The 12,620-nt window shown below is 38.3% G+C and overlaps 1 protein-coding gene across 1 annotated transcript in view; it reads right to left on the reverse strand.

Annotated features, from left to right (window-relative positions):
- Positions 1–1,063: 1,063 nt before the first annotated feature.
- SPRYD7 (SPRY domain containing 7) overlaps positions 1,064–12,620 on the reverse strand; it is an 11,871-nt gene continuing 314 nt past the window's right edge. Inside the window, exons 2-5 of the mRNA XM_026075382.1 lie at positions 10,842–10,958; positions 7,771–7,937; positions 6,002–6,104; positions 1,064–3,182 (exon numbers count right to left, since the gene is read on the reverse strand). Coding sequence (XP_025931167.1) covers positions 3,085–3,182; positions 6,002–6,104; positions 7,771–7,937; positions 10,842–10,958 — 485 coding nt within the window. The 3' untranslated portion in view covers positions 1,064–3,084. The remainder of the gene's footprint in view (positions 3,183–6,001; positions 6,105–7,770; positions 7,938–10,841; positions 10,959–12,620) is intronic.

The raw sequence follows: 12,620 nt of genomic DNA on the forward strand, positions 1-12,620 counted from the left end.
CAAGTCTTTATTCACATGAGTATTTGCACCTGAATAGCATGTACTGCCATCTCTGATGGCTCTTTGTAGGCCTGGGAGTATAAATGCTCTCATGGAATTTAAGAGACCCAACGCACATCACAAACAAGTTCTCTTTGCAGAGTGTCTATGTTCCACTATGCCTGCATGATTATTTTGGTGAAGAGTACAGAAACTTTGTTTAGAAAAAGCAAAAAACAAAAAACCTCATTCATGGGTACTTAACACAGAATTAGGGTTATATTAACCAAATTAGTTATTCATTACACAGACCTTTCTCAAATCTAAGTCTTACCAACATCATCCAATACAATCTGATACTTCACTCTTGACCCCTCATTTTTTCAGGCAATTCTCCTTGACAGGTATTTCTAGGTTTATAGTGTCTAATCAGAATTTTAAGCTCAGAATAGTACTATCTGACTTCCTCTATCACCAAAGCACCACAAACAGTTCCAATATGGTAAAAATAACAGCTCTACTGATCTATATGCAAACTGTATTGTGTGTCCTGTCAACTCTATTTATTTGTGCATGCACAGAACCAGACTTCATATCTTGCTGCCACAGTATAATCACAAAAGATTCAGAAAACATACAGTACTAGTAAATACAAAGTTTTGCACTCATGAATCCAGCTCGTAACATTCAAAGATTAAGAAAACATTTGGGTACAAACAATTAGTGGAAATACCTCAACAATTTAACTGGGAAGCATGATTCATTCTTACTAAAACACCTTTGCTACTGATAAATATATTGCTAAATCTGTAACTTAAAATGACCTTCTAGTGCAATTTTTAGAAATATTTGTTGTACCTCTCATTTCTCTGGGCAAAGCTGGAACTGGGAACACACTATGCTGGTTTTATTGACAAATGTTGAAATGACATGCTGCGAGACACAGGTAAATTCATTTTCTATTTCTATAGCCCAGTTTTCTTACCTGTAAAATGGCATTAACTGTACCCTTGCTTCTTTTATGAAACATCACCGCACAACTTATTTTCAGGTGAAAAACATACTCTCTTTCCATTTTCATAAATAGATGGTAATAATCATTTATTCATCTCCATTATTTTATACAGATTGTCTGTGTCACCAATGGTAAAAGAAGGGTTGTTTTTTAAACAAGAGGTATAGGTATACTTTGCAGTATGACAAATGCATTCTTACACTGTTTAAAATGAGAAATAAGCAAATTTCTGAGCTGTAAAAGCAGGTTTTTCTCATATTTTTGGTCAATTTAACAGCTGTTTTGAATGTTTTTCCATTTCAAACCTTCAGCTTTGAAGAAGGCAGCCTTTTCCGTATTTTCAAGCAGAATCTGAATTCTCTTTCCAAGTCTACATCAAGCTAAATATTCTTAAACATATCAAACTTCAAAAAAAGTTGTTTGCTTTTTGCAGTTAGATGAAGTGCTAAGAATTTTTTTAAATACTGCCTCCTTCCCTAGAAACACAAGAAGTTTAATTCCATAAGAAGCACTTTCATCTCAGTAGTCTTTCAGGGCAAAGAACCACTGTTCAAGGCATTGTTCAGAGATATCAAAGGGAAAGAGGGCATATGCCTTCCCTCTCCCTTCATATATAAAAAATAATATAGAATCATTCAAAGTTTAAAGAGGTGACAAACTTGATTACAGAAACATGACGGTATGTGTCAACTGGTATAGAGACATCACCTCAGAGATGAATGTTTCACAGAATGTAGATGATGTCTCTAACCACAGCAGGCAGAGCACATTTCAAGGGAAGACTACAAAACTGCTCTCCAAATTCCCCTATCTTTATATTGTAACGCTGAAGAGGGCATCAATACTTTTGAGTTGAAAAGTTCTACTCCGTGTTGTTGTGTGAAAGCAAGGCTAAAAGGGAAGAGAATTTGGGCCTCTGAGAATGAAAAGACTCTTAAAACAGATGCAGAAAATCGTAAGGTGAAAGGCTTAGAGAAAGTTGTTTATATTTGAAAATTTCAGAATCAGATAATTTCTAAAAATATTTAAATAAGTTATTCATTTGTGTAAATGCATTAACCCAGGAACAGCCAAAACAAAAACAAATATCCAGTATGAAGGTTTTCTTTACAATAAAAATTCTTCTAGGAAGTATATTAAATACACGACAAGAGGAAAATAATTTATATTTATGGGCATCACATTTTAGAACAATGTCTTAGCCATTAATCATTTATAAATGATTCATAAAGAAATTAAATACGATATTCCATAAAAGAATAATCTGATTTACAGTTTAGATGTAAGGCTTCACCATAACATCTCACACCCTTCACTTGTCTCTTTGTATACCCAAGTTGAGCAATCTGTACTTACTCTGCTACCAGAGTAACATAGCATGATGGTCCTCAAAAATACATCTAGCATTCAGGTTTACTTTTTAAGGTTCAGCAAAATAATATCTGCACTATTACTAAAAAGCATCCTATTATTTGTCACAGTCAAAGCAACTGAAAAGCTAGGAGAAATATGTTAAGTTATATTTGTCATGTTAAGGTTGAGGGAATGGATAAACTACACCTTGCAAAAGAAAAAAAAAATGTAGTCGCCAGTTATGCCGTCATATTACTAGTCATTGAGCACAACAAGCAATTCCAAATCACTGACTAGAAACACAGTCCTTCCTTTTAACAAGGTATATAACTTCCGCGTGAAAAAATCAGGAAAAATCGTAAGAAATATCAATCTCCATAGCTATCATGTGCATAAAAACTATTTGCTTTACAGAGCTCAAGTTGATTCAAAATACTGAATTTAATACTGATGTCAATTATATCCCTTAGTTTCCTTATGCACCAAGTAGAAATCAGGAAAAAAAACAAAAAACAACTGCCCTGAATAACTGATTTTCATCCACAAAACACTGTCAGAAACCTAGCATTTGACAACACAACCATCTGGTGTTGCAGTTAACGCATTCGTTCTGCAGACAACAGTCACAAGTACTTACTAAAAATACAGGTATGTTTCCTAAAGGTAATGTGAAGCTTTATTTAAGATGACAAAGCTTTTGTAACAGTGCAGGGTGCAGGTTTTCAGTACGAAGACATTCAGAAGATTTGCTGCTCAAAGAGGATCTTTTCAAACCCCGGTGGAGGTGTGTGATAAAATTCACTGAACTGACAATCCAGAATGGCACTGTCATCAACTGCAGAAGACAATCAAAGAGAAGGAATTAGAGACAGAACACTTGTATTTTGATCCGCTATTACACCACCTTACTAAATTATATACATGGAAATACTATGCTCAGATCATGAAAATATTCTCCAATACATCAATTACATTAACACAATAAAAAGAAATCTCTTCAGAAAACTAGCTAAATCCCTACACACATACCCAAGAAGGGCTGATCATCTCTCTTTTCTGCTATTTACTTTAGTCAGTAACAGTCCCTGATGAAGTCATTGTTTTCTCTGATTTCACTGGGTGCGTTAGCATGGCTTCAGACAATTCTTCCCAAATTTTCTACTCTATTTCTCTGGAAATCTACAAATCAAGGACACTACCAGATAAACATTGCAGGGTTGTCCCCTCCTCAACTGCATATTTTTCTGTCTACTTCCTAATTTTTCTGCAGACTTACAGGGTTTTAGCTGTCTGCAATAGCTGGTGTCAGCTCATCTGTTTTAGACTGTGATACCAAGAGAGCTTTCTTCACTGCTTTTTTAAGTTGGGAGTTAATTGTGTTTTAAAAACAGTACCTCTCCCATTTTTGGACCCTCTGCATAATCTGAAACAAAAGTGTTATTAGCCTTCGATGCATAAGATTAAAATGAAACTGCTGAGGATTTTCACAGCAATGCTTTCAAGCACTGCCTTAGCAAACTGAAATATCCAACCAGTCAGAAAATTACRATCTCTTTCAAAGACATTGTCTTCTAAGATCTTCTAAGACCTAAACCTGATATGATAGTAGCATTAGATCAAAATAAAAAAGCTTCATCTCCACATTTTGGGTTGGAATTTAGATATCTCAGAGCCAAGATAGGAAACTTTCCTTACCAGACTCAGTTAAAACTACTGTTAGTGAACTTGTACAGTTCTACATCACTTTATGTGGTGGTGGTAACTTTGCATCTCACTTATGCGCAAGTGCCTGAGGTATACTTGCTGTGAAGAGCAACCTGCAAGCTCACTTTTCTGTTTTACTTTTTCAAACTTGACACCATGTTCGTCTACTCATTCATGTTTTTTCTAAAAGATATCTATAGCTCTAGTTTGAATTATGGATTGAAGTTTGAATTATGGATTGAACTAATGCGCAAGAAACTCTCTTCTCTGTGTTCAAATCCTTTCACTTGACTAGAAGTAGTAACATTAAACTAAGGATATTTACATTAAAAATTTATACCAAGTAAGTGTCACGCAAATGCAATTTGCAGGCTTCGATTGTTACAGCAATATATAGGAAACATAATAATTATTACGAAATTATGCCCACTCGTGAAAGATGATGATAAGAGTCTAGCAATAAAAGGTCACTGCATTCCCCAGGCACATGACTCCTATAGTCTGAGGAAACAAGGACCTACAATAGGCTAAAATGCCACCAAATAYTTTCTGAAAGCAACCTGCATTCGCTATGCTATGTAACACTGTTTCCAAAATCAAGGGAAGATGCAAGCATCAACTACCACACACAGCATCTATTCTCGCACCACTCGCCGAGTTTTCGACACAAGGAGAAACAACAGTGCTGCAGGCCTGCCGCTATTTGCCACTGTATTTTAGCAGCGCCACCATGTGGTACAAGAACAGATCACAGAATGACAATATGGAACAATTTTCACTCCTAATAGCTTAGAAAGAGGCAAGCTGTTAGCAGAATTTATACACTTCAAAGGCACCACAGCACAGCTAGAGTATTTACCTCCTGTTCATGAACTGTAATATTAAGAATGTGTCAAGATATAAATCGGAACATGCCAACAGTTCATTAGCAACCATGAAATGAAATAATTATCCGTGCCATGTAGCACAATGACATCTCAAGAGCTAAGCAAGTTTCGAAGAGGACAGTACTTAGACAAAGCTTACAAAGGAATAAAGATAACCTGGAGAGGGCTGTAGGTGTAATACAGGGAATTCAGTGAGCAGTTATCATTTTCTGTGAGTCACAAGCCAACCCGGAGTTTAGTGCGATTACGCACAGAGCAAGGGGAAGTGCCGTCTCTCAGATGAGATGTTAAACAGAATTCGGATTACTTGGGAACTACAAAAACACCGCCAAGTTAGAGAAGAGTAAATTGTTAACATGTGTCTTGGCCAAATTCCAACTTCCATAATTCATAAATTCTTTCTTAAACTGCCTATGCAGAGATTAATTGCACATGGTATTCGTTTCTTGTTCAAAACTGTTGTCTCGTACTGATGGTTGCTGGCATAATAGCTACCACAATTCACTCACCGATTGTTGGATTTCAGAACTGGGTATCAATTTGTTACAGGAGCAAAAAGTTGTACTACTACACAGCAAGCAGCTGTACTACTACTAAAATAAGAAAATTTAAACAGCAATTCACAACCTACCCATATTTGACATCAAATGCATTTATAAAGTATGTGAAATTAACAGGCATAAATACCAAGCTTCAGAGATCAACTGGATTAGCGCGCTTGTCTACACTAGGTTGGATTTCTGTTGTTTCTTTTTTTTCATTTCAGGAATTTTTAGACTGCAGAAAGTCCGCAGCTTGTTGGATGTAGTCATTTTGTAACAAGTCAGTAAACAGTGCCCTTGTTTCTAGCTATTCAGCAGCATTAAAAATGAGGTGAAAATATACTTCTGTGTTTTCCTAATTCCATATACCCACACAATTAATAGTTGTTGTTGCCATAAATGAGTGATTGATGGAAAAATGTGTGTTCCATGCAAGTAAGGAGAAGAATACATAACTCTGGAGACAGACTTGACACAAAGATGCTGTGTACTGTGAAAGGGTTTGAAAATCTTTGACTTACCATATACCACTGGATAGACAGTCCCTCTGATTCCTGAAGCTGGACAATGCATGTTCTTCCCATTTAAATACACATTTAACTCTACATGATCATATGTAATGCCCTACGAAGTTGAGAACATTAACAAAAAAAGCATCAACATGTTTATACAATGAAAACTGCTACTTATTCCAGCTTTCTTAGCCACAGGCAGGTTTTAATACCATTATGCAAACCACAGCATGCCAGAAAAACTGACTTAAAATATTCTTGCAAAGAACTGGAAGTTAATAAATTACAATAACATTCTTATTTTCAAATACTTGGGATTCCTTAATGCTCATTCAGTTGGGATGCAGTACAGTATTGCATATCGTATCTGACCAAGGACAGTTTATAAAGTAAATTTCCAGATTATTTTTCACCACATTAAGGAATCATAAAATTTCCAATGATTTTGAATATTAAGCAGTTTGTAGTCTGCCTGTTTATATTTCCCTATGGAAACAATTTTAATAAATAATGATGTTATGAATTCAGTTTATCTGTTCATCCCTCCCTATGAAAACCTCCCCGAGCTCTTTTTCTCTGCCAGCAGTAACAGAGCACAGTTTGATACACAGTACTATAAACATGCAGATTACAGAGCAGAAAGCAAACACTAGCAAGGTAATAAATTACTTATTTGTTAGCTATATGATTTTTCTGACTGCTGCTGGTATGGCTGAGTGTGACAATTTGTGTTGTTATTCACTACTTCAGAAATCTATTTTCATGACAGAACACAATAAAAGGAAATTTAAGAAAACTGGGGATTTAGCAAAGTAACACAGCAGCTACTTTTTTTGTTTAATTGAAGCTATTCAGACTAAATGGGCTGACCAAATCCTAAAAGAGCCTGCAACTCTCCAAGAAAACAATTTCAGAAGGGAACTAAAAGAAGGATGCAGTGTCTGAGAGTAAAGGGTGGAGGAGTCAACATGAGCTGTTTGGGCTTCTAAGAGCTTACATTTTTAACCATTGCTATATGGAGGCAAGATAACCTAACAAGAAAACCTGATGGTGAGAAATGATCTAAATTTCATTGCTCTCATGTATTTTTGAAAATTAATCTCTAACATTGAGAAAATGGCAGCAATTAAACAGAACCCTCTGAACACCGTGTCATTTAAATCATTTTGAGAAACTGCAAACAGCAAGGCACAAAATAATTAGATGCTCATTTTGTTCTCATTTGTCAAGCATCTTCTGAGTGAGAATCATCCTCCCTGTCCCCGTTTAATCTCTCTCTCCTTCCCTATAAAGGTTTGGCCAAAAATACAATTCATCTATCACCTAGGAACTATCTTTGTTCAGCTCTGTCCCTCTAACTATTAATCAGTTAGCTACAGGATATTAAGTTCAGCTGGACATGTTGCATAATTATGTAACGCATTCTAGCACGTTATTTATTCAGGAAAGTCCCACCTCAAGCAATGTGTGATCCTTGAGGTGGGAGTTATCAACTGGGTAGATACAGCAACCAGATTGCAACAGAGCATTAGAAGCTACTTTTCAAACACTGGTAAAGTCTATCCCCCTTAGAAACACATGAATGCTGAGACCAAAGTCCACTGAAATCCAGACTGCTGATCCATTCAAATATAACAGCAGTTTATGTCACCACTTCCCAAACTGAGCAATGCAAGCCAAACAATAATTCAACTGAAATGATCAGTCTGACCACACAGCTGCAAATAGGAAAAGTCTGGGAACAGCTGCTGAAGATAAAGAATCCTTAAGAAACTCACCACCACATCGCCCTCCTGAGGAAGGTTGTTTGCTGGCAGTCTATTTTTCTCCTCGTTGTTATAATAGAGAGCTCCATCATTCCTCATCACCAGACTATGGACATCTCGACCAAGAGGAATTTGATTCAAGTTTGCTTTTTGGGTTGCAACTCCAATACCCCAAACCCCTAAAACGTAACGTTAACATGATGATAAGTTATTCATTTGAAGACCGTTTGCAGCAGGACAGCATAAAGAACGTGTTTTTAAACAACTGCCAGGGAGATCTTAGCAGTTAAATTCTATTGGAAATACCAGCAGTCACAAAAGACTGAAGAGACAGCATGTATCGTGAAAAAAGAAGGATCCAGAGAATTCTAAACCACTTAATCTTTTCTTCCCAGAAAAATAACGGAAACAAACTCCCTGTGCTAAACTAAAAGGAGGTAAAAAATAAATCCAGCTAGCATGGATTTGTCAACAACAAATCAAGTCAAAACAATGTAATTTCCCTTTTCAGCTAGCTAGACTAACCCTAGGGATAAAGGAGATATGGTAAATATGACAGATCTTGATTTGGTAATGTTTTTGAACCTCATACGACATTCAAATGCTCAAATTAGGAAAATATGGTCTAGATGAAGTTACTGCAATGTGAATGCACAACTGGATAGAAAACTGTATTCCCAGACTACTTATCAATAGTAGCCTGTCAAATCAAAAGGATGACTCAAGTGGGGTTTGAGGCTTTGTATTACATGCCCAAGGTCAGATACTGTTCCGTATTTAGATTAATGACTTGGATAATGTGACAGTGTGCTTATTAAACGTGCTGCCAATACCAATCTGACAGGATTGCAAACTCTTCCAAGGCTGTTCAAGTTTTGCATGATGCTGACAAATTGGTTTAAAGGGCTGAAATAAGGAGCATGCAGTTGCTTTAACTGAACTACAAAGAACAGCAGGTAAGTAGGAATAATAAACTGCACAAATACAATACTGGCTTGGCAACCAGTTCACAGAATATAATGTGGAGATTATTATAGACCACAGGCTGAATGGCACCACAAGTCTATGTCCTACTGTTGTGAAAAAATTCTGGATGTATGGCATGTATAAATCAGACGCATCGTATGTAAAGTAGATGAAGGACTTGTATTCTCCTGCTGCTGCAGCTGGAGCACAGCAACCATTTTAAGCATCACACCTCAAGATGAATTAGATCCATTAGAGAAATTGTGGAAGAAACAGCAAAAACAATCAGAAATCTAGAAAACATGATCTGTGAGGAGACAACGAAAGACATGAGACTGTTTAATCTACAAAAGACTAAAATGAGGCAAAAATATACAGAAATTAGTTTCAGAAGACAGAATCGCAGAACAATTTATTCTAATACTTACATGTTCAGAGTGAAGAGGATCAGATTGTGAAAAAGATTCAGATGTGACTCAAAAAAAAATTTCTAATAGTCAGGTTACATGAGCCTGAACAGATTGCCCAGGGACAATTCTGTGATTCAAAGTTAAGCTAAGTGGTCTACAATTCTCCTGCCTTGGGGCACAGGAATGGACAGGATAGGGCTCACAGGGACCACAAGAGTTTACTTCTGTGTTTTTAAACTAAAGCATAAGAACATGGATACTGTGTTTGTGTGAGTAATGACCATGGGTGAAGAACAGAATCACAGAATCACAGAATCACTGAGGTTGGAAGGGACCTCTGGAGATCATCTAGTCCAACCCCCCTGCTCAAGCAGGSTCACCTAGAGCACATTGCACAGGATTGCATCCAGGCGCGTTTTGAATATCTCCAGAGAAGGAGACTCCACCACCTCTCTGGGCAACCTGTTCCAGTGCTCTGTCACCCTCACAGTGAAAAAGTTTTTCCTCATGTTCAGATGGAAGTGTCTGTGTTTCAGTTTGTGCCCGTTGCCTCGTGTCCTGTCGCTGGGCACCACTGAAAAGAGTCTGGTCCCATCCTCTTGACACCCTCCCTTCAGATACTTGTACACGTTGATAAGATCTCCTCTCAGCCTTCTCTTCTCCAGGCTAAACAGGCCCAGCTCTCTCAGTCTTTCCTCATAAGAGAGATGCTCCAGTCTGACCACACAGCTGATTCTACCCCAATAGAAYGGATATTAAAATTGCCAAGTTAAGACTGTGCTGGGGTTTACAAGATTTAACCACGGTCGGTCAAACCAACTGCAAGGTGTTTTGGACAGGTTTGCCCTCACACTGCCTGCACTCCAATCCAGCTGAATGCAAACAACCGTCACCCAAAAAGCACAGTATTAGCTCCAGCTAATATTGTAATGACCAGCAAGACATCTTTGGACTAACACTCCCTTCTTCCATCCCCCCACAAGCTTAGAGGAAGAACGATTTCATTTTTAAGGTGTTTGCCGTTTATAAAAATACAGGCTTAAATATTAGAATACAGACAACTCTGAAGTCCACTCTGTACTAGTGAAGCCGGCTGTACTAATAAAAGCATGGCGTTTCCAAATCTCTTTCACTTCCTGCCACTTTCCATTACAAGCCTGCACAAACCAACCAAATAAATAAAGAGTGTGCTGAAAGGCTCCTTCTTGATAAGGCAGTGCCTGAATAGGTGCCATGCCCTCAGCTGAAGAGCAAAGTGTGGCACAAGTGCTTCCCTTGCTGAGGCAAACACAGTGCATGTTAGAAGCAAATAAAGGTAGACAAAGAGCTACAGATATTGCTGGATAAACTGCACTAGTTAAAAAAATAAAAAGAACACTTCAGAGCTGCAGGGTTTTACCAAAAAACATTTCTAAAATATATTAACTGAAAAACATACTTATAACAACATACAGAATAGTATAATGTTTTAGCATTTGCACCTCTTTGGTAAATAGACGTACCATTCTTTTTAATAATTCAGAGCCACAATTTCGAAAACCTGAAATTTCTTTTTACTCAATGACAACTTATAAAACTCTCTGATGTTCACAAAGTTCAAGGATGCAATAAGAATGAGGTATGTGCTCAGTATTTGAGATACAACTACCAGCAGGCAATCTGACATATCATTCCAAGTTTAAAAGTGTAAATTTTTTGCTGACTAACCTGTGGACTGGATTTTAAACTCAAAATAGCTCTTGTTCTGATGCAAAGGTGCATTGGCTAAGCAGCCTCCCGTGCCACATATTCTTCTGCCATTTTTGACAATGACGACATCTGTTCCTGCAAAGAGAAAAAAGCCCACAAAACTTCAAAACCTTTTTAGAAATCTGGAGGCAGCCCTTAAAAGTCCTAAACACTGACAGCAATTTTTTTCTTTCAACTCCAAGTAAGAGCTTCATTAGTCTGTGAGAATTATGATGATGGGCCATGCTTTGAAGTAAGAAAAGAAAAACTGTTTATAGGCTACTTCATCTTTCAGCTACGGTTTATTTATTTAAAATCTATACTCTGTTCTAATTTCGCCTCTTGGGTTTTAAGGCACCATGCTGATTACAACCTTTGCTCAGCCACATCAGAAGCATAACTTAAAATTTAGTCAGAAAGGGTTCACTGTGAGAAGGACCTAATCCCTGCACCCTGTCTCTACATGATGGAGAAAAAAAATCTGCAAACAGAAGGAAAGGCACACTGGGTAGAAATGTTTGAAGGAGTTGTAAGCCATTTAATTACTCTCTGAAACACACTTTTTATTAGAAACATGCCTTCCAATACAGAGGGAAAAAAAAAAGATGTAATACTGGACACTGCTAAGTTCCCTTTCTTCAGTGGAAAACTTCAGCTTTAGGCACTGCTGCCATGGTCAAGAACATGGTAGATGGTCAATGTCCACCTACACAATTAAATAAAAATAGGCCCAGAATTGTGCTTGAGCACTGGACCCCTGGTTGTCCTCACTGCTTTCCTCCTAGCTCATTCCCTCAGCCTGTTGCGGATGATGCTGAATAACTCTCTCCATGACAAAGCCCAAGCACAGTTTTGTGGATAGTTCATTCCAGGGATCATTCKCAAAAAGCAGCGTGGACAAGACTCCAGCTGGTTTTGCTCCTTCCATTGTGATCTGTCTCCACTACAGGAGCTTGTCCCCCCTTTGCCCCAAGCTCTAAGCCATCGTCCCTTGCCAGGCTTGACCAAGATCTTCAGTCTCCATCAGGCAGCCTTCCTTTCTCAAAATATGTTCTCTGGAAGTGAGAAACACAGCCATGTACCTTACTTATCAGCTTAAACTGAACTTAATCCAAAATTATTTTCTGATTTCCTCTATAAACTCACTATTTCCATGAACAACGTCTAAAACAGCCTCACATTTTCTTGGCTCCTTGACAAACTGTGAAACAAATCTTTCTGACATAGCATCCAAGAATACCTGTACTTGAATGGTGAAAACAGGCAAATTCTTCTAACGTGAGTAGTTATAAACGTGAGTTTGTCAGCATAGTTAATGGCATTATGGGAGAAAACACATTTTAAAGGCATATGCACACCTCCACTCATTGTGGTAGGATTAAAATAGAGTGAAACAAAACTACACCTCCATCAACACAGCRTTCAGTCTCTTTGCAGGAAGGGCCCGGGCACCTCCGCTGGTACAGAGAGATGCTGCTGCTGCCGCCTGCTTATTCAGCAACACTGCAATTCGGGCATCACTGTACCTCCGGGTACCAGACACCCCAAGTGAGGCCCAGGCCCAGGCCCCCACGATGCCTCCCCTGCCGGGTCCCTCTGAGCCCAGCAGGCCCCGCTGACCCCTTGGAGCTTAACCACACACCTGCTTGTGGGTTGGGAGGCAATTTTGGTGTTTTTTTCCCCCTCTGAACGGGATAACCCGGGAAGGGCTCCCCGGCACCCCTCAGCGTCTGCGCGGGGCGCCGGCCGGCACGAGGC

Source organism: Apteryx rowi, unplaced genomic scaffold (genome assembly GCF_003343035.1).
Source record: "Apteryx rowi isolate R43461 unplaced genomic scaffold, aptRow1 scaffold_402, whole genome shotgun sequence".
In the NCBI taxonomy this organism is placed as follows: domain Eukaryota; kingdom Metazoa; phylum Chordata; class Aves; order Apterygiformes; family Apterygidae; genus Apteryx; species Apteryx rowi.